The sequence below is a fragment of the Aulonocara stuartgranti genome, assembly GCF_965226115.1.
Source record: "Aulonocara stuartgranti genome assembly, chromosome: 17".
NCBI lineage: Eukaryota > Metazoa > Chordata > Actinopteri > Cichliformes > Cichlidae > Aulonocara > Aulonocara stuartgranti.
In genome coordinates, this window is record NC_138953.1 from 755001 (window position 1) to 781674 (window position 26674).

Sequence of the window (26674 nt, forward strand, 5' to 3'; positions counted from 1 at the left end):
GTTTAAAAACAGATTATTAGATCACAGTTTCCAGGTGGTGGAATTAAAATAAACATGACCTTAAAAGAAAATATGAAAACAATGAATGAAGGGGAAATTAAAAAGTAAAATGAGGAACAAGTTATTACGACATTTTTATATGTGAAATACAGGGTTTATTAACCTGCTGGAGTTTTCTGCAGATTTCCAGCTCATCTGTGATTGGTTAAAAAGGTGTGTGCACATATGCGTCCACGATATGACAACGTGAGGTTAGAGCACACACTTTGTTACTGCTGTTCAACACGACAGGTCTTCAGTGTTTCTGCCTGTGTCACTGCAGAGCTGCGCTCAGCCACAGATGAGAGAAACCCACAGAAATGCACAAGCAGGTTAGACAACACTCGACCCTTTAAACACAAAGAGCGCTGGATGTTCATGCTGAAAACGCAGCTACACTAGCAGGCTGTGCAAAGCTTTGCTTCTATGCACACAGCTGGCTGAGCGACGCATCAGCTGCCATTTAAAGTCTGACATTAGAGAAAAAATTACCAATAATCATCCCACAGATGTAATATTATCTACAGCTACTCTTAGTACCATTGATATTAAGTTAGACTCTTTTTCTCCAATTGATCTTTCTGAGTTAACTTCAATAATTACTTCCTCCAAACCATCAATGTGTCTTTTAGACCCCATTCCTACAAAACTGCTCAAAGAAGTCCTGCCATTAATTAATTCTTCGATCTTAAATATGATCAACCTATCTCTAATAATCGGCTATGTACCACAGGCCTTCAAGCTGGCTGTAGTTAAACCTTTACTCAAAAAGCCATCTCTAGACCCAGCAGTCTTAGCTAATTATAGGCCAATCTCCAACCTTCCTTTCATATCAAAAATCCTTGAAAGAGTAGTTGTCAAACAGCTAACAGATCATCTGCAGAGGAATGGTTTATTTGAAGAGTTTCAGTCAGGTTTCAGAGCTCAGCACAGCACAGAAACAGCTTTAGTGAAGGTTACAAATGATCTTCTTATGGCCTCTGACAGTGGACTCATCTCTGTGCTTGTCCTGCTAGACCTCAGTGCAGCATTCGATACTGTTGATCATAATATCCTATTAGAGCGATTAGAACATGCTGTAGGTATTACAAGTACTGCGCTGCAGTGGTTTGTATCATATCTATCTAATAGACTCCAATTCGTGCATGTAAATGGAGAGTCCTCTTCACACACTGAGGTTAATTATGGAGTTCCACAGGGTTCAGTGCTAGGACCAATTCTGTTTACATTATACATGCTTCCCTTAGGCAGCATCATTAGAAGACATAGCATACATTTTCACTGCTATGCAGATGACACGCAGCTCTATCTGTCCATGAAGCCAGATAACACACACCAATGAGTTAAACTGCAGGAATGTCTTAAAGACATAAAGACCTGGATGGCCGCTAACTTTCTGCTTCTTAATTCAGATAAAACTGAGGTTATTGTACTCGGCCCTGAAAATCTTAGAAATATGATATCTAATCAGATTCTTACTCTGGATGGCATTACCTTGGCCTCCAGTAACGCGGTGAGGAACCTTGGAGTCATTTTTGACCAGGACATGTCCTTCAACGCACATATTAAACAAATATGTAAGACTGCTTTCTTCCATTTGCGCAACATCTCTAAAATTAGAAATATCCTGTCTCAGAGTGACGCTGAAAAACTAGTTCATGCATTTATTACTTCCAGGCTGGACGACTGTAATTCATTATTATCAGGATGTCCAAAAAACTCACTGAAAAGCCTTCAGCTAATCCAAAATGCTGCAGCAAGAGTCCTGACAGGGACTAGAAAGAGAGAGCATATTTCTCCTGTTTTGGCTTCCCTTCATTGGCTTCCTGTTAAATCCAGAATTGAATTCAAAATCCTGCTCCTCACATACAAGGTCTTAAATAATCAGGCCCCATCTTATCTTAATGACCTTGTAGTACCATATCACCCTATTAGAGCGCTCCGCTCTCGCTCTGCAGGCCTACTTGTTGTTCCTAGAGTATTTAAAAGTAGAATGGGAGGGAGAGCCTTCAGTTTTCAGGCCCCTCTTCTGTGGAACCAGCTTCCAGTTTGGATTCGGGAGACAGACACTATCTCTACTTTTAAGATTAGGCTTAAAACTTTCCTTTTTTCTAAAGCATATAGTTAGGGCTGGACCAGGTGACCCTGAATCCTCCCTTTGTTATGCTGCAATAGATGTAGGCTGCCGGGGGATTCCCATGATGCATTGAGTTTTTCCTTTCCAGTCACCTTTCTCACTCACTATGTATTAATAGACCTCTCTGCATTGAATCATATCTGTTATTAACCTCTGTCTCTCTTCCACAGCATGTCTTTATCCTGTCTTCCTTCTCTCACCCCAACCGGTCGCAGCAGATGGCCGCCCCTCCCTGAGCCTGGTTCTGCCGGAGGTTTCTTCCTGTTAAAAGGGAGTTTTTCCTTCCCACTGTCGCCAAAGTGCTTGCTCATAGGGGGTCATATGATTGTTGGGTTTTTCTCTGTATCTATAAAGCGCCTTGAGGCGACTTTTGTTGTGATTTGGCGCTATATAAATAAAATTGAATTGAATTGAATTGAACACATTTTACAGAGCCTGCTCGGTCAGGGAGAAACAGCACTGGTTTAAATGACCCCTCAACTCAAATCATCACCTCTGGCAGGTCATGCTGCATCGTCAACGTGACAGAGACAGGAAGTTATACCTGGGAGCCTCCAGCGATGGGGATGACACAAGTGAGGAGATTCCCGACAACCGTTTCCAAGGGCGCAGACAGACCATCTACGTGGACGGTGTAGATCAGCCCCAGGCAGTTCTGTTCAACCAAGAAACACAGAGGTCAAGGGTCAACGGCAAACCCAGCACCGAGGCCACAGCAGGGTTTCACACACAGACGGCTGCAGACTCATTTACACAGCAAGGCCGCAGGTTCCAGTGCAGTCAGGTGTTTGTCTGGAGTCAGCATGTCTGTCTTCAAGTCGCAGCTAATCTCTAACAACGCTTGAAAATGATCAGAATCAACAAATTCAGTTTTATTTTGCATCCCTGTGAAAGACGACGATAATACCACTCAGAAAGTTCTCTTTGGTAATGTGCAGCTTTGTTATTGTGAGCTCAAATATGGGCCTTTTTATGTCTCTGTCCCAAACTACAGTTTCATGGTAAGAGAGAATGTCAGCCTCTAGTCTTTACCAGACTTTAATGTCCAGACTTCAGAACTGAAGGTCGGTCGGGGCTTTTTAAAAAGAAATACTACAAAAAGTAATTTTCTATGTCCAAACTTTGCACAGTAAAGTCTTAAACCACGGGCGGTCCAACAGAAAATGCTCTGAAACTGTGATGACTTGAGAATGATTTAATAACTTAGAAAGCTGTGCGGTTTCTTTCACGTTGGACGTCCATGCATGTGTAGATACACCCGTGTGCACACACCGCCACCTAACCCTAACCCCCACAAACAGAATCAACCTGCACACATAATCCAACTCCAGCCAATCAGCTTCTTAGTTCCTTCTTCTGTCAACATTCACTCATCTTTTAAATAAAACGGATATTAATTGAATGTTGTTCATCTTGTGTTGTGTCATATCTACATACATAAATGTCACATGTGGAAAAGCTGTGTGAGCCGTACCCTGAACACCTCGGTGTGATCCAACTGGGACACCAGCACCAAGCTCTTGGGGGCAAAGATCTTAGCTGGTTGGACGACGGAGAGCACCTCATCTGCTTCGTCCGCCTCGCTGGCCTCAGCCTTCTGCAGCTGAACACAGGGTCACACATTACTGTCACATTAAGTTATTCAGTTTCAGTTGAATCATCATTTGACACCGTCTCACCTGGGGGTTGTCCAGGCCCTCCCAGAAGGTGAAGCAGGCACAATAGTGACGGTCCGAGTTGATGTCAGTCAAAACCGCTACGAAGAAGGAGGGAGGCAGCTGATCGGGAACCAGCTGCCAACCGCTGGGTTGGCAGAACTGAAGCGCGGGGAGGAGGGGAGGAGGGGTGGGAAGGTGGTGGCAATATTGGGGCAAGAGGTGAAGACACAGCGAAGAAGAGAAAGATAAACATTAGCGTATCAGACAATAGTAGATCACATGGTGGGACAACACCTCGATTCATCCAGGGCTGGGCTTCAACTGCACCACAGCTCGCCATGAGCGACGGCCCCGTATATGACAGTGATATACGTGGCGATGGTGGCGATGGTGGCTCAAGAGTTGTGTGTTCGTCTTGTAATCGGAAGGTTGCCGGTTCGAGCCCTGGCTCGGACAGTCTCGGTCGTTGTGACCTTGGGTGAGACACTTCACCTACCGCCTACTGGTGGTGGTCAGAGGGGCCGATGGCGCGATATGGCAGCCTGGCTTCTGTCAGTCTGCCCCAGGGCAGCTGTGGCTACACCTGTAGCTGCCTCCACCAGTGTGTGAATGTGAGAGGGAATGAATAGTGTCATTGTAAAGCGCTTTGAGGGGTCCTGAAAAGCTCTATATAAATGCAATCCATTATTATTAGTAAATCAGTTTCCGATTTCAAGACAATCGGTTATAGTGTGTAACATTTAAATCTTGACTTGTAAAACAAGAAACATAAGTGGAGCCGTCGATTCTGCCACAGTGTTGACACAGAATCAATATTTACAGGGTTTGTCTTTGTCATTCTTGTGTCAGCTGCTGTCAGTTAGCTGACGTAAGCCTGATGTAAACATGGACCTCCAGTCTAATTAAAGCCGTTCACGTAGCATTTTTAGTTTTTGTCGTCGTCCGTTTCTGAATCACAGCGCAGATACGCTTTTAACTCGCCGACCCCTTTAACAACACTGACTGCTCAGGCCAGACAACCGACCTAGATTCAGACGCTATCAACTGATCCGATGACAGGATGTGAATATTTCACAATGGCTCTGCAGTTTGTTATAGATTCAGTTAGGGCTGCTCAATTAATCGAATTGTAATCTCGATTACGATCTGGGCTTTGAACGATCATTAAAAATGACTGAGCCGATTATTAGCCCCTCCCTCATGCTTTACTCTCACACTGCTCCGTGTGGCAAATCGAGCGCACCTCTCTTTGAACACGTGTCACAACAATTAAGAGGACCCGAGGGAAGCTCGGAAAGCTAAGCAGAAGTTATTTGGAGAGGAGAGTGACTGCTGTTGGTTTAAAAGAGGTAAAAACCTTCAGTGGTGTGGAAACATTATGGGTTCAGTCAGACGTGGATCAAGTAGACACAGTGTGTAAACTTTGCTACAGTGTAGCTGCACCACAGAGCAACACTGCAAAGTTCACTAAACATAGACGTTTACATTTTTCATTGATTTCTTATATTGCAAACATTTGCACTGTTATCAGTATTTGCACACTATTTATATTATTTTTTCAATACATTGTTATTGTTAAATAAATATCGTCAAATAATCGTGATTATCATTTTTGCCATAATCGAGCAGCCCTAGATTCAGTACATAATTTCAACCTAACGTCCAGCCTTTATGCAGAATATCTAATCATAAGCTAGAACATATGCATAGGAGTGAAAGTCACTGTAAGCACTGAGGGTTTCACGTCAGTAGCTAACTACTTTAAATGAACAGGACAGACACGTGTGTTTAAAGTGGATACGTGAGGTCAGGCTGACATGGACAGGGTCAATATGAGCATCAACAGCACTGCAGTGAAGGTCAGTCCTCCACAGTTTCTGCACATGCTCACCTATGCATGACAACGAAATAAGCAGTATATGTTTAAATCACATGAACAGGTCGTGGCAGCTGCTGTGGCCTGATAGGGCCTATAGCTGCCGAGGGGATGGAACCGCTGACTTTGACAGATTTAACTGTCTTGTTCTGCCCCCGAGGATCACAGATACATGACTTACCAGCTCTACGCCTTGTGGGAATGGGCTGTCCTCCCAGTCTTTCTCAGGAAACCGCTGGAGAATGCGACCTTGACCTTCACCTTCCACTGTGCAGAGACAGAGAGACAAATCCAGAGGTCTGAGTACGTTCCTTACAGCTAGCTGTTGTCTGCTTGTTTCTACCAACAGTCCTCTTAGACCTGAAGCATGAATGAGTGAAATACTCATGTAGTTGTTTTTGCCTTAATGCAAACCTGGAAGCTACCTGATGAAGCCAAAGTTGAAGTGACACGTGTGATCAGCAAGCTCATGTGTAAAAACCATGTGTGACTGTAAATGAACAGTTCTAATGATTCCAGCTGTATTCACGAGCTTATTGTCAGGCCTGTCCTTTAAATGGGTTCACGTGTGCCTGCTAAACATTAGTGAGATGTGTTAAAATGTTTGTTTGCTGCTGGTTAATGAGGCCATTTCCTTTGTTGGTCAGGGCCTGGCTCATCACAGCGGCACAATGACACAACAATGGCGGACTTATGTAACCACCACAAGCCCGTCTTTCAGCCTAGGTCCAGCTGAAGCCCAGAAGGCTGCTTAATGGCGGCATTCATCCGCAGAGAGAATACACTCAATCCACCCAGTACAAAGGATTGATATACAGAACACAACAATATAACACTAAATAAAGAAGAGGTGCTCACCAGCATTAGACAAACCTAAAGCATTATGTAGCAAATGTGTCTCAGAGCAAACAACAGAGCCCGTGGGCCTTTACTGAGAAACTAAACCAGAAGTACAGACGATACAAAAACAGAAAGTAGGCCAGCTCCCAAAACACAGGGGAATTCATTCTGTCGCCTGTACGCGAGTGTTACGTGGACGCTGTGGGGCGGGGCTGTCAAAGATGACGGCTTCGTTTCCTTTCACTTTAACACGAGTGCCCCTCATTCCCACACTGTGCCAAAAATAACATGTCCTTAGAGAGCTGATGCTGACCCCACTGCTGGAGAGGGAAGCTACACACAACAACTATCACTTACTTTGTCACCACAAACTTCTTTTTGATCAGCTGATATAAAGCATATGGACATGTAAACAAAAGGCATGTGTGGAACGCAAACAATAAGCAAAGAGTCCCACAAAAACAAAGACCCAGCAGAAATGAGACGGAGGACGAGTTACGAGGTTGTTATGATCATTTCAGGCTCTATGTTACAACACTTTGACTCCACGTATCAAATCTGCAGAGCCAAAACTGATAAACTGAGCCAGCGATACAGCTATGCCCTCTAACTGACAAGCCCCGAGCTACAGTACCACCTCTGTACTATCTGCTGGATCACAACTGACACAACACCTACGTAAAATCACCGTCAGAGCTGATAGAAGCACATCAAACTAAGGAGACGGGTGCAAATGTAAATGTGACGAGTCAGTCTACGAGCATTTGACCAAACCTGTTCATGGGGATTTTGGGGGTGGGAGGGGCTACCGAAGGTTATTTTGAAATGTATGACCTCACTCCATCAGAAAGTTACGACAGGTAGGTTAGGATGACAGACGTGCTGCGTGCCCACAGATCAGGGCTCAGAAAGGAAAAAACTCAAGACACCATCTCAGGAAGACAACTACAAGTTGTCTGCTTCAAACACAGCTGTGTGGAATAAAAGCTCAAAGTTCAAAGTGCAGATCCAACGGTCTGATGATGAAGTGAAACTAAATACATCTAAAAAGTCTTCAGCTCTTACAGGGACGGCACGTTGAGTGCAGCTCACACACAAACTTTTCTAGCCTAACGTACACACCAGAGCAAGTTCACAAGTTCATTAATACAACCTGAATTCAGCTGTTGGCTGGCTCTACATGCATCATATTCAACATTAAAACAATTCTCATTGTTCTCACAATAGGAAAGAGGATCTAATCATGTTACAATGCTGATATTTATAAGTAAATGATGCATCAAAAGGAAAGCGAAACAGGTTTTGCAGCTGGCAGCGATCAGAGTCTGTAAAAGTCATCATAGTGCCTGTTCTAATGTCTACATATACACACTTTATACCTACATTGGTATACTGGAGAAGTACAGTTGTAAAGCTTGAAATAATCCTGTAACCCTAGGTGGAACATGCTGCTTCGATCAAACTTCCCATCATGAAGTCTATTTTTCCAGCTGCAGGGATTCTGTTCTGTATCATTGCAGAGAAGTTCAGTTTGTTGGGAGACACTTTGCTGCTCCATGAAGTCAATGACAACATAAGAAACAAGCTTTGTCTTCTGAAACAGAAACTGCTGCACAGGCAGGGAAGTCCGTACTGCTTTGCTTTGGTCAAATGAAGCCGTGCATAGCCTGTATGATGGTCTGCAGGTGGGCCACAGCCCGGGCTTTCACCTCCAAAACAGCTTTGTCCTAACAGGACGCACTGTGACAGCATGTGTCTCGTTTCCACATCCAAGCCAGCACAGTTAGACCGACAATCAGCTGGGCCAGTATACTGTGACATTAAATATACATGTGGCAGTCCTTCACCTGGTACAGTGTGTTAACATGAGTGACACACCCATATTAGCAAATGCAGCAATTCAAAGCCAGCACTACGTGAACCATCGTGAAGATTAAACTCTTTATTTTAAACACACACTCATGCTGGACGTGATTCTGCACTGAAACCATAAGCTGCATGTCACTGAGGTGCAACCTGAAACCGCACAGCTTCATTATATCAGAAAATGCTAACCTGATAATAACAAATGTGATTCACAATTATATTCTGTTTTGTTAGCATAGCATTAGCATGTGGCTCATGGCTCGCTTTCAACAATCACTTTGCAATTAAAACTAGGGCTGCTCGATTATGGCAAAAATGATAATCACGATTATTTTCACTGAAATTGAGATCGCGATTATTTGACGATATTTATTTAACCCTTACGACCTACTATAGAACCAAGTACGCCAGAGCTTATATTATTTTTTTACATGTTGTAGTGCCATTTGTGGGAGCATTTCAATTTGCTATGCAACTGTTATAGCCCATATTTTAATAATATGTATGCATTAAGTCCATAGTAACTACATTAATTGCAAAAAAGTGCAATAAACTACAAAAAATTAGAAAATCGTTTTTGTTTTTTTTTACATATATTTCTACTTGGAGAAATTTAAGAGGTTTATCCCTCAAAACTTTAAATACAAAAAAGTTGCAAAAAATAGTTTACAACAACAGGAAATTTATTTTGAGTGTCTTCATAGTTTTATTTTGGAGATACACCAATTTTTATATACTGCAGGAAAAACAAAAAAACAATCCTATGATGCAAATTTGCAAAGAAAACAGCAGGTGCATCAAAATAAACTATTTCCAGCTGTGCAGTTCGAGTTCTAAGCATCCCAGAAACTATTCAGAAAAGTCAAACATGATCAGTATAGGCTTTTAAGGCCTACAAGTAAAAAACTACAATTTCCGCGAAAATGACGTCACTTCCGGTTTCGGGCAGGAAATGGCGGACATGCGACAGTTCGCGCTGACGTCTGTTTCACTGTGGGAAGTGTTACGAACAGCTGATCGGATCGGCAAAGCGTGTTTCTGGAATATTATGTTTTTGTTCCTGCAAGAGCTTTTTATGCAGTTTTTGAAAAGCTTTATGTGGAAGGAAACCGTGACCGAGGACAAGCTGATGACATCAGATGTAAGTACAACTCCTCCGGTTTCATATGCAAAAAAAATCATTGCGCTAGCTTACGCGGTTCAGGTTCTACAGGGATTTAACAATAGTTACACAACACGGAGCGTGCTGCTCTGACCGGCTTTAAAGGGTTAACAATGACTTTAAAAAATAATATAACATAGTGTGCAACACCACTGAAGTTTTTTTACCTCTCTTTTCAACCAACAGCAGTCACTCTCCTCTCCAAATAACTTCTGCTTAGCTTTCCGAGCTTCCCTCGGGTCCTCTTAATCAGCGGTCTCCAACCTTTTTTGCGCCACGGACCGGTTTATGCCCGACAATATTTTCACGACCGGCCTTTAAGGTGTCGCGGATAAACGAGGGAGGGGCTAATAATCGGCTCAGTCATTTTTAATGATCGTTGAAAGCCCAGATTGTAATCGTGATTAAAATTCGATTAATTGAGCAGCCCTAATTAAAACGAATCGCTAATGGGTCCTTAGCTCATTAGCCCCCAGTCATACATCCCATAAAGCAAACATCAACACACAATTTAAAGCAGCCAGAGCTCAGCAAAGGGTGCAGTGGTTCAAGCAGCAGCAGCCGACAGCAGGCATGAGCATACAGAGCTGTTTCAAAGAGCTGCCTCTCAGTCTGAGTGGCGTGACAGGAATGTGCATCGAGTAGAGCGGCCTTGCGAGCAGATGACATCCAGCTATCAGCCTGACCTGTTGTTACACAACAGCAGGTTAGTGAATGGATATGGATTATTTGCACTGAGGCTTTTCATCCTTGGCCATTCTCAGGTTTTTCATTATAACCAGGTTCTAACATGTCCTGGTCCGTGTTTTAAAACAGCATGTTTCTGGGATCAGTGTCCTTCACACACACAGGCTCCGACAATCAGCTGGTTTTTATTTTGAAAGATCAGCTGCTGCCAACCAGCTAGCACCAGCTTGGCCCAATTTTCTACTTCCTGTGTAGCTGACCACGCCCTTAATAACATTCAAAGACTGGCCCCAGAGTTACACAGGGTACTCCACAATTTCGTCCATCAACTACAACACTAGTCCTTGTTCTGCTGTAAAGATGTGCTTGAGGTTGAGGGCCAGTCTAACCAGAACTGCACCAACTGGAAAAGTGGTTCATGCTACGTCAAGCTCACTTAGGCAGCAGAGCAAAGAAGATGTGCTGTTGCCAGCTGCAGGCCAAGATGGTGCTAGTTAAGTTTCACTGCTGACCAAGTCACATTTTCCTGTCAAGGATAATAACGTACATTTCATCTTAGGAGACGACAACGTGGCCAACATCTTTTAGGGGTAGCATCACGGTGCAGTTCCTGAATCTCCAAAATCTCAAAAGTAGCTGAAAAACTGATAAGTTACACGTGGCCATTTGGATACAGCTCACTTTATGTCAGCGCTAAAGACCTAACCAAACGTCAGCATCCTGGTTATACTGTGGTTCTAGCACTTCTGACCTGAAGTGAAGCACCTCGTATCTCTGCCACTTTAACGCTATTTTTCATGTCCACTCGTCTTCTGCTGACAGTAGGGCTGGGCCATATCATACCGTTCACGGTAATACCGGTATAATGTTGCCAACGATAAGAAAATGAAATATGGCGATAGAATATGGGTAAAACGCGCATGTGCAGTGCCTTTGTTTACATACGCACATGGCGGAAAAAGCATGGCGGCGACGCAGAATGAGGAGGGCGAAAGCGGATCGTTGAATGAAACGATGAACCAGAACTGGTTCAGAGCGGGCCGTCGTTATTTGGAAAATACGGCGCACTTAAAATCAATCCTTTGATTTTTCTGAAAGTCGACAGAGCCCCTTATAATCCCGTGTCCTTATGTATGAACTCTGGTTGTGTTTACTGACCTCGAAACGATTTTATGTACACGGCGCTCGAAAATCTGTCACATGTTTCAGTACGACTTTGCTAAGCTACGAAGCCGCACCGCTCGATGGATTGTCGGAGCATTACGGCTGTCGTAGGCGGAGCCTCGCGGAGTGATACGTACTGTGCTTCAACATAATGTTACCGTATTGTGTGTGTATAACCTCTTTTTAAGTTTTGTGGATATTATACATGGTTATGCTGAGGATGTGTCGGCCAGTTTCCACTGGAAATGCCTTTTGGTTAAACTGTCAGCGAGGAATTTGCATTTGCACTGTTACGTGTTTATATAACTTTAATGCACATAAGAAACAGCTGCTTGTTTAAGTGAAAATACATTGATGGGGTTTTTTGCACTAATAAAGTTGTGGAGTTGTAAAGTATTTTGTCTCGTGTCAATTATATCGTCAGTTATGTCGTTATCACAAATTTTCAAATGTATATTGTGATAAATATTTTTGGTCATATCGCCCTGCTCCAGCTGACAGAAGTAGTCACACCTCCAAGATGTGTTCAGGTTGTGTTGTTCTAATTAAATCACAGTGATAACCTCTCGAACAGTCGCTCACGGTCTTAGTTCATGTGAACAAGGAAAGTGTGCACAGGGCTGTTAATTATTAACCTACCGATATAATCTGTACAACTGCTCCGATCACATGCTAAATCAATCTTGTAAGATGGTCAAGCTCATACACACAAAGGCCTGGAACGTTGTAAAAATGTCAAAGAGAATGAGCGGTCACAAGCCACACCGACTTCAAACACCTCAAACAACAAAAGGAACCCCTCCAAACGAACTGGTTTAAAACCAGCCGACCACAGTGCTAACGGCTGCACTGTACTGTGTTTCAGTTTAGACATCCACCTCGTCAATCAGAGTGTGACAACAGTTATGCTTTTACAGTGACAGAGACATGTCCAACTAACTCTTCCCCATCTAATCAATCAGGTTTCTCATTCAGCTTTGAGCTATACTACTTTATCCCACAGGTACAATTGGAGCCACAATCCACTGTGATCAAGAACACATGAAGATGAGCAGGTCATGCAAAGGTTACCAAAAAATGGTAGAAACACAACAAGGTGAAGGGGCAGGAGAGGGGAGGACGTGGGTCAGTGTGTGCGCCACAGTTAAGCGATGACTCCTCACACGTATGACTGCTGGCAGTGACACAGGATGAAGGAGCCTGAATGATCATGTGATCCCTGAACGATGGCATTCGGGGTTGAACCGAGTGTGTAGCTGTCTGTGTGTCACGCTCTTGCTGCTGAAGCAGACCGCAGCTTCTCGCAAGCTTCCAAACCACAGTGACACGACATCAGGCCGTTTCTACGGTGACAGCAGTCAGGACCACAGAGTCTGGTGTGTGTGCAGATTTGTAACTATGTAGGCTGGTCCGAAGCAACGTCACCACCGAACGAGACCCGGGGAGGACGTTTACATGCACTGCAACTGTTTTTCTGGCATCTCACGTTTTAACTGCTACAACATGTCCAATGTTTCCCAGCCGTTTAACAGCAGCTGTTATTTAGCAATCAAAGATCAAGTTACAAGTGAACACTCCCTCACTTTCCTATTCTGGAAGTTTCAGTGCTACAAGTGATCTACCCGAGCCCTTACGAGCTTCTTTGCCCCAGCAAGGTGAACATTTGTGGTCCTGGATATCATTCAGCTACATTTCCAGTCTTTCTTCACCATCTTTGACAGCAGATGGCCAAAGAGTCTTTGTTTGGATGGAGAGCCTTTGCCACCAGGCACAACTGCTGCAGACAGAGAGCTGGTTGATGCGCTGTGGGCCAAGCTCAATCTGAAAGGATGGAATTGGAGCACTTCCACAAGATAAGAATTTCTACAGTCACAAAGCACTTAACAACTACACGAGGTAGTCGTGTTGAGCATTTTAAAAGGGAGTGTTCACTAATTCATTTCATAAAACATGAGCTTGCTTCCTTTCATTTGTGCACTCAACCCATTACAGACACAATCTTCTCTTCTTCACAGAATCTTTGTGTGGAAAACATCGATAATGCCGAGATGATGCAGTTGCAAATGCACACATCATTAACATATTCTCAGCTTGCATGGACTGCATCTTTGTTCAGATAACATCTCCAAAGCAGAACTGAGGCCTTCGTGGTGAAAAGCTATGACTTCATCATCATCACCACACCCTCGGTCCTGCTCTTTCTGCTGTCCGCCCAGCTTACACACCATCGCTCACTCGTGCCATTTGTCAAATATACTCATCCAGGACAGTGTTTCTGTGCGTGATCTAAAGCACACAGGCTCCTCGTGGGTACACAGTATGGTTCACCGTGCCTGAAATCCATACAGCCGCTCAGCACATTAATAAGAAACACTTGACATTCAGCAGTGTCTCGCAGTTTGGTGTTGGATAACACGATACCCTCAAATAAGACAATCCCTGTTCAAACCGGACTGGATGAGCAAAGACGCCTTTTAAGAATCAAACACAGAAAAAAAGGGTCCATCTGGCAAACGCCGTCGCCCTGGAGACAATGTGGGACGTTTTCTTTGTGCAAAAGCTCTTCAGCAAACTCACATCCTTCCTGCAAAAAGCTCCCCCCCTCCAAAGCTCCAAACAAAAAGAAAGGGCTTTCCAGGAGAGGAAACGGCCTCACAGAGAGGCCCAGCAGAGCGACCAAACTTTCAGCTGTAGGATGCCACTTGCTTCAGATCTAACACGTCACAAGGCTGATGATTGATAACATGAGCTTAATTTCTTCTCACGTTCATGTTTGGAGCTACATGTTGTTTCCAGCTGTCCTCTGCTGCCAAACACATTGAAGAGCACGGGAAAAAAGCCAAGGCTCCCACAACACAGGCCATCTACTCCCCAGTCTCTCTGAATCAAATCCACCCACCATTCAACTTCCACTCGACACTTTCAGACAAACACCGTCAGCCTGTTACTCATTCACATCATGTTCAGAAACAGCATAAGACAACACAGAATTAGTGTTTTCATTCAGATATATATTAGAGATGGACCGATCCGATATTACGTATCGGTCCATCTCTAATATATATGTGCGGCTCAAAATAGACTTTATACGGCTTAAAATCAGTTCACATAAGACGAGAATCTGTGGATTCCAATCCCGATCAAGCAAATCCCTCAAAGAAACCTCACAGAGCAGCACGTTGGTAACCTCACTGTGGTTTTGCTCGACACTGATTGGCCCAGCATAGAGGAGACAGCAGTGCATCGTCTACCTTTGTGCACGCTCCTCTGCTAGAGCAGCAGAACAAACAAAAACACAACAGTTTGAAACTGTCAGTGTTGCCAGCGTTTCTGGGGCTTTGACACATAAACCGACCTCCTGACTCTGCCTGTAACCCTGGAAGACATTTTTTCTGTGATGTATAGCAGCGGTCCCCAGCCCCGGGCCATGGACCGGTACCGGTCCGTGAGTCGTTTGGTCCCGGGCCGCGAGAGTTGAGGCTCGGGTGTGTGGTTTTCAGGGTTTTATCGTCAACTCCGTTTCCCTGGGTCTTTCCCCGTGTGTTATGAATAAATCGTCTTTGATGCTGGTACTGGTTTTGTTTTGTTGCATTATCCCCGACACCTTAAAGGCCGGTCTGTGACAGTACTGTCAGATATGAACCGGTCCGTGGCAGAAAAAGGTTGGGGACCGCTGCTGTACAGCACGCCTGACAGCATCACTCATTTCAATCACCTGAACTCTCAGTTCTGAACTATGATCTTTCATATCCTGAGCTTTAACACTTAGGTCTGTGCTTTTCATTATCAGTACTCGGCTCGAGTCAGTTTTAGATGTTTTCCATTACAATAGAGTACCATGGCCAAAGGTCCCGTGCGATGTGACAGGGACACCACATATAATATTTTAAAAAGCAGCAGGTAGCAGTTATTACCACCTGATGGAAAACCCTAACCACCAAACAGGGTTGAGCTGAGTAGCTGAGTAGGCACGAGTCGAAAAGGGCTTTTGGTGACTGCCATATTTAATGATATCTCATTATCTAAGCAGACATTAAAATGTAGCTCTAAAATACTTTTGAAATCACAAAACACTAAAAGACTTGTCCTCCTGAACAGGTGCACCAATCTGAACAAAGCATTGCATGTAGTGGAGCTCTGTGTAACCTCAGAAAACCATGTTATTATTAACAACCACAGCTTATGTGCTACATGCAAACAGTGATCAGACACAGTGGATTTAGATTTCACATGAAATATCTTTACTGGTCCTTAAATTCTGTATTTGTATAGCTGAAAACCATTCAGCAGCAGTACACGGCTGTGATGAGTAGTAGTTGGTACTAGGGCTGGGCGATATATTGAGTTTTTTAAAAATATCGATATATTTTCATACGAGATATAAGATGTGACAATATCGTTTATATCGATATAGTCTATGTTACGTTATAATTATACTTGTGGAGCCGCAGGTTTGCCTCTCTTTCGTCCACTTTTGTCTCTACGCAACGTTACTCGGCCTCGCCTCTCCTTCACTGAACACAACTCCGCCTCCCCCATAGCTTCACCTGCAGGCAATGACAAGATGAAAGCGGAAAATCTCCGTTAGCGAGTTACCGTGCGTGGGGCTGGACGGCGTCAACGTGTTAGCGAGCTAACCGTGCTAACGACATGCAGCCCGGAGGAGCTGCACGGCCTAAAATCCTTTCATTTTCTCAAAAATCGACAGCGCGCCTTATGTATGAATTCTGGTTGTGCTTGCTGACCACAAACCGATTTTATGTGGTACACAGCGCTCAGCAATCTGTCAAAAAATGTTTTAATATGACTTTGCTAAGCTACGGAGCTGCACCACTTGATGTCGGAGGATTACGGCTACCGGGGAGGAGCCTCGCGGAGTGATACGTACTGTGTGTGTATAAGGACCATAAATGGCACCTGTTCAGAGACGTGGTGCAGCTGTGAAATCTGTCTTTGTTATTATGCTCAGCGTCTATTAGTTTACATTTTGACTGCACAATTGTGAGCTTTTTGTTATGCACAAAAACAACATTGTTTTCTTTTATTTATGGACCATGATTATTTAATAAATGCTGATAATTTATTTTTGAGTAATTTCTTCATGTACATCTACGCTGTATGTAAATAAAAGTGCCCACATCTGGGACACAGTGTGACTAAGAACTCTCTTTTTGTTATTAACTTATGGCTTTAAAAAAAATATCGAGATATATATCTTATATCGCCATCCAGCTAAAAAATATCGAGATATGAATTTTGGGTCATATCGCCCAGCCCTAGTTGGTACTGTATGCTCTCCATCAACCAACCACCTCATAAAGAAACTGAACTTCCCCTGTCGCAGTTCTTTTAAACACGGTGGAGAAACTTCTTAAAAATTTGTAGCAAGTTCTCTGAAAATTGACACACACACACACACACACACACACACACACACACACACACACACACACACACACACACACACACACACGTGTCATCAGTTTTTGTGACACATCTATAAGGAGGACGTGGGGCACGGTGGGCAATGAGGGTGTAAGAGCTTCATCAGGATTTCAATACTTTGGGAAACCTAATGGCAACAAGCACAGAGAAAAGACACGTTAATTAATAAAAGCAGATTCTTCATCACATCATTACATAGAGGAAATATGGTCCCGGCGAGCACGATGTAGATTCTGCTTCCGTGTTCTCCCCCTGAGCACGGCAACAGGAAACTTGACTCAATAGATGTGTGCTATTGCGCCTTATCTCCTGGCACCCACACCTCTGTCTTTACTCAGAAATGCATTAAATCCCTTTAATCATTTCATTTGTCTTTTCTCCCGCTGCAGTCTCCTATGTCACACTAACTTCCATGGCATTAATCACCTACACACACGTAACGGACATGACATCTGGTTACTTGGGCAACCAACAGCCAAGAAACAACTACGTGTCTCATAACCAAACAGGAACCAGACTACGAGACAGTGAAGGCAGACAGCTCTGTCGGGACAGCCCCCAGCACACTGCAGAGGTTATCAGGCACCCCTCATTTCTTTATATTTGACGTTTTAGTCCTTGGACTCTAACATTTTGCTTGTTTGTTACACCAGCTAACAATAACGCATGAATCATTCAACCAATAAAAAGACATTTAACTGAAAGCATGAACCAAGTGTTTGGTCTACAGAAACTGGACTTGAGAGAACAAATGAAGACTTTCAGGCCTACAGCAGACAAACAGTATCTGAAAGTGACGGCCTTCAGAAACAAGAGGGCAAAGAAGGCTGACAGATTTCAGCTGATCCATACAGTGATCCCTGAAGACTTGGCAGAAACGCGTTCAACAGAAAAGAGTCTGTCAAGAAGCCATTCTCAAGGCACAGGCTGACCAAACAGCACCAGAACTGGACTGAAAACCAGATCATCAGAGTGACGAGTCCACGTCTGAAGTGTTCTGGTTCAAAGTGTTGTCAGTATGTATGAAGAGGTCACAGGGGGAGTTTCTGCAGCCATGTGTAAAACATGGCGGAGGCTCCGTCATGGTTCAGAGCTGTTTCAGCCAGTTTACTGTGACAAGTTGGGGCAAAACATAACAGCTGACCTGCGCACAGCACCACCCTGACACATGGGTTCATTAGCACAGCTAGCCCTTCCCTACAACCATGTGCCAGCTCCTCCCTTCTCACAAAAAGATAATGAAACAAACGGATATTTTCCTGGAAGTGCACAGGTGCACGTCCCATTAGCTGAGCATCACAAACACAGACCCAGAATTGTCCTGCACATCTGAGTCTGTCACGTCTGACGGAAGAAGAGTGCGTTCATATCACAGCTGCAAGCTCCAACTTTAATGCACACAAATACATGATGTGAATTCAATTGATTGACCTAATTATTGGTCCAACATGTAGTTTCACTAAGCCACTCTGAGTCTATTATACAGAGTTTTATAAAAGCTCGTTCTCGTGACTTTTTCTGTGTCTGAAATTTTCACGGATTAATTCATTGATGTTTCACAAACACGTCCATCTACTGCATTATATAACATTTTAATTAAAAGAAGAGCAGGTCTGTTTTACAGGAAGACATGCAGTAAATGTTTCTTCAAAGCTACATGACATGATGTGACATTTCTATCACACTTCTAAGCCTGCTAACTGTTAACCACGAATGTACCTAAAGCATTACGTCAATAAGTTTCAGCGATGTTGTTCTGGGGGAGGAGAGAGCAGCCAGGCACAGACTGGGTGCGGCACGCGACCTCTAATCTGTATATTCAAACCAATCACAGGCCTCGTATGAGATTAGCACAAGCACAGTGGGTAACTGAGGGGCAGATTTGATCTGGAGTCCATGTTAATAGAGATGAGACTTAATCTTCTACCACTGGTCAAGTTTCAGTAGTTCTTACTGCAGGAAGAACAACAACAAATGACTGCACAAAGCACTAATAGCAGGACGTCTGCACAGTGCCAGCTTAATGTTGTTGCTTTCACAGATTTTATATTACGCACACATTTCACCATTGGTATTAGTTTCTTTTAAAAAATGTAGAAGATTAAAATGAGCATCATCCTCTTACATACATAGTGGTGTGGTTACCACAACAGGCAGCCAGCTGCACGCAGCCAGCACTGGTAATCCTAACAACCCCCATCTCATCTTTAAATCAGACGTGCTCCGGACACGCTGGAATCACCCCGCAGGGTTTGCAACGATTGCTCCCTTGAGCTCTGACGGCTAACTGTGAGCGGCACTGACTCAGCCTTTGTCCTGTGAGGGGACAGCGAAATTCTCAAAATTCCAGGGAAACCATCAAAGCATGAGGAGGGAGGCATCCATACACCCAGCACACACACACACCCAGCACACACACACACCCAGCACACACACACACACACACACACACACACGGGCCGTCGTCTCCCTCATGAATAACAAGCATTCAGAAAAGCAGACAGACTGCTGTATGCAGCACAAGGCAACACAGCGAGACCTACGGCCAATCAGAGTCACCGATTACAGTTAGGTTATTGCACCTTCTTCTACTGAACCACCATGAGAATAGCAACAGTACTAACTTGGCCAACTTAATCCACGTGTCATGTGTGCTGCATCCTGCACTCTATCCCAGCACCATCCTCACCTAAACTAGGGCTGCAATGACTCGTAGCCATAATTGATGATGTCGACGTGTCATATCTAAAACCATGTGTTAACAGTTATTGAAATAATCCTACACTAATCAAAGAAAAAATGGCAAATTGGTTGACTCGACTCGAGTCCCAGTGCGGACACACCTGAAGCTGAGCATGTATGACTCTCACAACACTCAGCATCACGGCAGCCATCACTGAAAACAGCAAGCAATAAAAATCACTCTATATTTATAATCAGTCAACTCGACCAAAACTGGGAAAACTTTCAATTGAGCCCAAATGCTGCCACTACTAACTCAGACTGTGGGTCACCATTATCGTTTCAAAGGTGGTCTTTCCCTGTGTGCTGGCAGCCTGTCCAGGTACTGCCCCCCTGCAGCAGCTCGGACAGAACAGGACAGGGGGGTTTTCAAATATCCACATTTTTACTAGTCGGCACGCCAAAACTGTTCTTCACAACCAGCAGACCACATGCGGGTAAACGTTGCCATGGTAATAAAGCAATCACTCAGAGACAGCCACAAACAGGCAGGCCATCAAAAGTTGCATGCACACACACACAAACGCACACAAAGCTGCAGTTCACCACAACCACGGCTGTGACCCAGCGTCACTCTGTCCCCCCTATGAAAGGCAGATTGTGTGGGCTATTTCTGGAGGGCCTGAAAGGCTGCTGCTCTGGAGCGATGGAGGAAGTGGTTGCCCACAGGCAGGCACTGCTGGCAGCGTCACACACACTCCTCTATCCTCCCCAAGCCCCCTCGCTTCATCTCACTTGCAATATGAAATGTTTTTATTTGCCCCTGAGCCTTATGAAGCATCACGTAAATCTGTCCTTGCATTTGCTCACTCAGTTCTGAACGCGCCTGTAAGCACCACAGAGTTACAGCTTCGATACTCCAACCATTCAAACTGGCAAGGTCACAAGATATGTTCGTACCAGATGATGCCAGCACATACATGTTCCTATATTTCTACAAGAACGTGGGTACAGAAGTTGTGCGTTCTTATTTGATTGTTATAGAAAATATTTTAAATAAAAACACGACAAAGACTGATGCGTGTGAGATATGGTATCAAGTCTTCTGAAATGTTATTGGTACCAACACCAAAGCTTTCTGTATAACTTTATAACACACCACCTTTAGGATGTAAAATCTCACAAGTAATACTTTTAGACATTTGTGTTGGACTTCATCATTATTAGAGTGAGTTTTGAGTAATGGCCAAACCGCTTTGTGGTGGGGTCACACCAACTTCTAATCAGGTGAACACTTGTGCCAAATTTGAAGAAATTTCCCAAGACAACGTAAAGGCAAGCAGGTGGACAGATGATAACATCGTGCAGATTAAGTCAAGTCAAGTCAAGTCAAGTTTATTTATAGAGCACATTTAAAAACAACCAAGGCTGACCAAAGTGCTGTACAGTAAATACAGATAAAAATACAATAGAACACAATTTCGTAATAACACCTCGCTGATAAAAATAAAATAAAAATATATAAAACAAATAAATTAAACCTTTCTAAAAGCCAATGAAAAGAGGTGAGTTTTAAGAGCAGTTTTAAAAGTTTCTAGGCTTTTGGAGAGTCTGACGTGAGGAGGTAAACTGTTCCACAGTCTGGGTGCAGCCACAGCAAACGCCCTCTCTCCCTTTGTCTTTAATTTATACCTGGGAACATCTAAAAGCATCAGGTCGGCTGACCTCAAAGATCTCCTGGGGCGATAAGTACTAAGGAGTTCTGACAGGTAAGAAGGTGCAGTGCCATTTAAAACCTTAAAAGCCAGCAATAAGATTTTAAAATCAATCCTAAAGGCAACTGGGAGCCAGTGGAGAGAGCAGAGAACCGGAGTGATGTGGTCTCTTTTTTTTGAACCGGTCAACAGGCGAGCGGCAGCGTTCTGCACCAGTTGAAGGCGATGTAGACAGGAACGATCTAGGCCAGCATAGAGGGAATTGCAGTAGTCTAGCCGTGAAGTAATAAAAGCATGGACCACTCTTTCTAGATCGTTCCTGCAAAGGTAAGACTTGACTTTGGCTAAAATCCGCAAATGATTAAGAGAGGGTATCACAGGTAAAACCTACTATTATCCTAGATACGGTGGCTGCTGTAGGACAAATAACTCTGGCTGCTGTTCATCTGTAGTGAGTAGAGCCTGTTGTCCACAGCTGTCAACATGTTTTTACTCTGGAGGAGGCTGTAAAACTGTGACAGGAGTGCGAGACGAGTCGATAAATCAGCGCGAGTCCCTTCTGACTGCTGGCAGCCATACTGAGGTGAACTGTTGAGCATATTCTCCACTTTCTGTCTGGTTTTGCCACCGTTAGCAGTTTACTGGCATCCGTAAAACTTTCTTTGAAGTCGAATACTGCTTGGCACTTTGCAAATAAGCTCATCCAATGTGAGAATGCAACCAGAGAGCAGGTGTGGATTTTAGAACACACGAGACCAAGACTGTTAACTTGTAACCAACTGTTGCCGCTGTTAAGCCGGCTCGCTAGCTGTCGGTAGACGGGAAGGTCACATGTCTAATGTTCATGCACATTTTCCTGTGTTGGAGGCCTGACTTTTGATCTGATGATGATGCTTGAGATGAGGAGGAAGACTATGACGTTTTGTTGGTTTTTGCTTCTTTGGTGAAGGAGACGCCTGATCACATGTTGAATGTGAAATTTGCTTTCACAGCACAAGAACGTGTTCTGTTCTCGTCCGTCTTTAGCTCCACCCACCACACGAGGAGGTGGAACGGTGACATCTATCTCAGCCGCCGTATTCACGATGCTGGGACAATGTGGTGCCTTCCACAAACCGCTGCTCACTTCTATTTATCTTTAATGTACCAACTCTAAGTTTATAACAATACATCAGGTTGTTCCAAGATGTAGTAAATGTATATTTATGCGTACAATATTCATTTTTCTGTCAAATAACCTAAAAAACAACTGACCGCAGCTTTAAATGCTTTGCAGACATTCATATAAAAATCAGATATGACTATAAAGCAGTGCTGCTGAGTGATTTGTAAAATACATCCTGATTGTGTGTGTACAGTGTAAATGCTCTATCAAAAATCTGCAACTTCACATCGAGTATCATCGCACGGTCCAACCCTAACACGTCTCGGAGACACGCTGTATGCACGCGGTGTGTGAAGAGGAAGTGATCCGAGCTCTGTCACAGCTCTGCTGCCAATGAGATTCACAAGCTTCAGCACTGAAACCAAACACACTTTTGTTCTTTCTTTACAGAAATTGTTTTCTACGTGGAATCACATACTGGAAATAGTTTCACAATTACGCTCTAAATCACTTACGTGAAGTTCATCGTTGCTACAGCTAAATAATGCTTCAGTCTCAGTCATTCGTTCAAGTCTGAGCCGTGGCAACAAAAGTGGTGCCAGAGGAGAAACATGGAACTTTAAACCCAATCTCCACCACAATCACTGCTACAAATCTGTCCGGTCAAGAGTCACAGCACACTGATTGATGCCACTGACGTCCTGTTAGCAGTGTCACAACTTCACTACGACAGCGACACCATGACACACACAAGCCCGATTCATGCTCGGTCATCCCCTCTGTGCCCCTCTCCGTGTCCTCCTTACTTGACTGCAAGCTGTGGAGATGTTTTTGTGCGTAAAAGGAGGCTGGCTACCAGGGCTGTCACTGCAGCCTCAAAACAGCCATCCTACATTCTGTTTAGGGCCGCCACAATGACCAACACCCTCAAACGGAGCGCCAGAGGCACACAGACCAACTACAATAGAGCCTGTGTGTTTGTGAGTCTTGAATGAGACCAACTCGCAGAGCCTCAGACCAAACACGCCTCTTTCCTGGTTTTCAGACACGCACTGGGGGACAATATGGATTCTCACTCTAAACATAAGTCTCCCTCTGGACTTCTTCGCCTGAACTTCCTGTTTGGGCCTCAGACTGTGAATCCAATTGGTCGCCAACTCGGCACACCGCTGTCAAAACACTGTGACATGCTGAGTTTTTCAAGAGACCCTCTCTAGGGCCACCACACCTCGGGGCAACTGCGAACTCTTCCCAAGCCGCAGGCAGCCATCTTGGCTCTAAGTAGGGCTCCACAGATTGTCTAAGGCGGCATCTTAGCAGAGCAGAACAGTTCCCGGATAAACAAAGGTTCAAGGTTTTCCCTCTGGGTTCGCATCCGTTTAAAAGTCAGCAAAGAGACACAAAAAATCTGACAGATGGACGTCGTGTTTGTAAACACCCACATGGTTCCTCTAAGAGGCAGATGAGCAGCGATGATGTCAGCCCCGACAGCCTGTCAGTGCCCACGCTTGCAAAACATTCCACTAACTGAGTGACAAGCAGCAACCACCCAACTAACATAAGCACACACACACGTAGACAGGATGCATGAAATATTTAGACACAGGAGGAAACGCCACTGTACTGCAGAATTCCTGGTATTCTTATACTCGAGGACCTTTCATTGTTGATGCGAAGCCAAGTGTTTTCTTTACAGTCAGTTAGTGCCAGCACACTGTAGCTGCAGCATTGGTAGAAAGCAAAGTAATCCTGCATAAACACATGTAAAGTCAGAACTCTCCAAATAAACAATAATGGAAGCTTTGCATTTGGAACCAGAAGAAACTAGAAGAAGATGGACCCACCAAGCACGTGGATGAAGGCAAAAACCGTCCTTGTTGCAAATGGGGACGTTCACCACAACAACAACGCCTTCAGCCTCTAGAAAGGCAACGTTAGTGTAGCCACACCAAAAATCATCATCACCCTCAAAGTGTTTGGTTTTTATGAGGCACGGAGCGTTTGATCCATTAAGCCACCGTGGCTTTAATGTCTGCTTCCCAGATGCTTTTTACTGGCATGTTCTGCTCTGCAATGCATTCAAGCACTGTAGCACAGGAAGGGGAGTTTCTGCAGCGCTTGCAGCGTCCACGTTATAACATCCTGTATTCCCCCCTTCTGAAAGAAACATACAAGACGCAATAAATGCATTCATGTGTCAGAAAAGGGGATGTAGGCCACCCCAGCATCACGATAAAAGCCAGTCCAGAGCCTGCTTTTAGCCACGAGGGCCTCGTCATGTTACAAATTTGCCTCTTCTGAATAAATCATAAGCAAAAGAAAAAAATCACTCTAAATAAAAGACAACCGCGTTACAAGTTGCATGCTTCCGTTGGATAGGCGAGCTGAATATTTCATGATTAAACGGGCCATTATACGGCACAGATCTAGGCCAAGGCTCAGGCTGAAGGGAGGGGGGCTCGGATAACGGTCCAAACCCCGTCCCAGCAACGCGAGGGAACACAGCTCCGGTCCGAGGGGGCTCAAGAGGGGGGCAAAGCCATCTAGGTTAATCCAGACAAAACACACACAAAGAAAACAATAAGCAACTGCGGCAGGAAGAAGCATCGATTTGTACTTTTAAAGTGATTTGATCAAGTCCAGGTGGACGTCAACGCAGCGTGGCTATTCAGGACCCTGCAGCCACAACAACACTGACTAATCGCTGTCACATCCTGTGTTAAGCTACCCCTGAAACAAGTCATTTTCCCAAAACGCCACTTCTAAGGCTTGCAAATGAGAGAGAACGGGCAAGATGCGGGTGAATAAATCCGTCTCAGGTCTCACCGACCAAACTGAAAGCCCCTCAAAGCTAGTCCTTCTAACGTTAGCTCTTAGCAAATGAAGTTAGCCCAAGTTTTCTGTCACCGGAGTGAGGCAGCTCGGTTTCCTAAGCTAAAACGCCATTGGAAGTTGGCGGTTGTAATGGAGTTCTCCAAGCAGCTTCTCCTACAGTCACAAATGTGACACACCGGCTGACAGCCTCGCATTCAACTACACTAATCCCGTGAGGCCTGCGCGCCCCGGTCTAAAGTTGAGGCTAGCAGCCAAATGACAGCGCCCAAGTCGGTTAGTTGTGAACGGGGGCCTGGCCCGTCCCCGCCTCCCTCCCCTCCTCCTGTTTGCCCACAGCCGTTAAAGCTAGCAGGGCTGGCTAACTCAAACACCCACCTCGCTTCTCTAGGTCGTAACCGACCACAACAAAGTAGTCGGCGAGCCTGGCCATCTTGGAGGCTCACGGCGACAGGCCTTTAGCGCTAAATCCTCTGCTCTTTGTGCCGTCAATAGTCCATTCACATCCTGCCGGCGACAGACACATCACGGGCGACAGTAGCATCCTTCCAGCTGCACCCCGCCGCCATACTGTCAGTCTGCCTTGCCCTGACAGCGGAGAGCCGCGAGTCTGCGCACTGAGAGACTTCCAGGGAGGGGCTGCTCGACAGGAATGTCCCATGTGGGGAGCCAAACCAGCTCAGGGGCCAACAGTCTGACCAAAACCTATAATAAACTCAAAGAAGTTTCGACAGTGCCGGCGCTAAAGGGGTGAAAGGTGGCGACGGATTTTCAGTGCCCGGAAAGAAAGAGGACCCACAGAAATGTAGTGGAGCTGCCTTTCCTGAAGCGAACAGCCAAACGCAGTCCTCCTTAAGCGAAGCCCAAGCATTTCAACTAAGACGCAGATTCACCACAGAAGCTAGGAAGAGTGGTTCTTTTTAAAAGATGATTTATTTATTTATTTTTAGCTGAGTGTTTTTATGTTCACTGGATGTTTGAATCAGAGGGGCACACTCTGAGATAAAGCGTCATATTAATACAAAAAATACAGTTTTTATTGATTAGTCAGTAATGAAAACAATTGTTTTAAGTGAGTGAGGTCCACTTCTGCTGCGACAAAGTAAACACATGATTACTGTGGCAGATTGTTTTTCATCCTCCATCTTCAGATCCCAACATCACAGGTGCAGACTACTGGAGCACCTCAAACTGTTCCTTTGCTTGACCGTGCAGACACTACAGAGATGTCGTATGCAAAGATTAGGTTAGAGCAAACATAATGACGCGTGTGATGAACACACACGTTTGAAATGAAAAGCAGGCACCCTCGTTTTGAAAATGATCGGCCTGAATGATGATCTTCCAGACCTATTGCCTTCTTTCTCAAAATTTCCTGTTTGTGTTTCGTCTGAATTGTCGTCAGTCATGGAGAAAAAGAGGAAATTTCAACTTAAAAAGACAGTAGCTTTGTCTGTTTTACTCAT

At 44.5% G+C, this 26674-nt stretch overlaps 1 protein-coding gene across 5 annotated transcripts in view; it reads right to left on the bottom strand.

Annotated features, from left to right (window-relative positions):
• Positions 1-25996, bottom strand: part of sbf1 (SET binding factor 1) — a 54960-nt gene extending 28964 nt beyond the window's left edge. For 3 of the 5 annotated variants that reach the window (XM_082511291.1, XM_082511289.1, XM_082511290.1), the window contains exons 1-5: positions 25587-25995; positions 5892-5977; positions 3856-3993; positions 3651-3779; positions 2721-2831 (exon numbers count right to left, since the gene is read on the bottom strand). In XM_082511291.1, coding sequence (XP_082367417.1) covers positions 2721-2831; positions 3651-3779; positions 3856-3993; positions 5892-5977; positions 25587-25641 — 519 coding nt within the window. In that variant the 5' untranslated portion in view covers positions 25642-25995. Of the gene's footprint in view, positions 1-2720; positions 2832-3650; positions 3780-3855; positions 3994-5891; positions 5978-25586 lie in introns of all 5 variants that reach the window. The other 2 variants (XM_082511288.1, XM_082511292.1) reach the window with 2 other exon arrangements.
• Between the last annotated feature and the right edge of the window lie 678 nt (positions 25997-26674).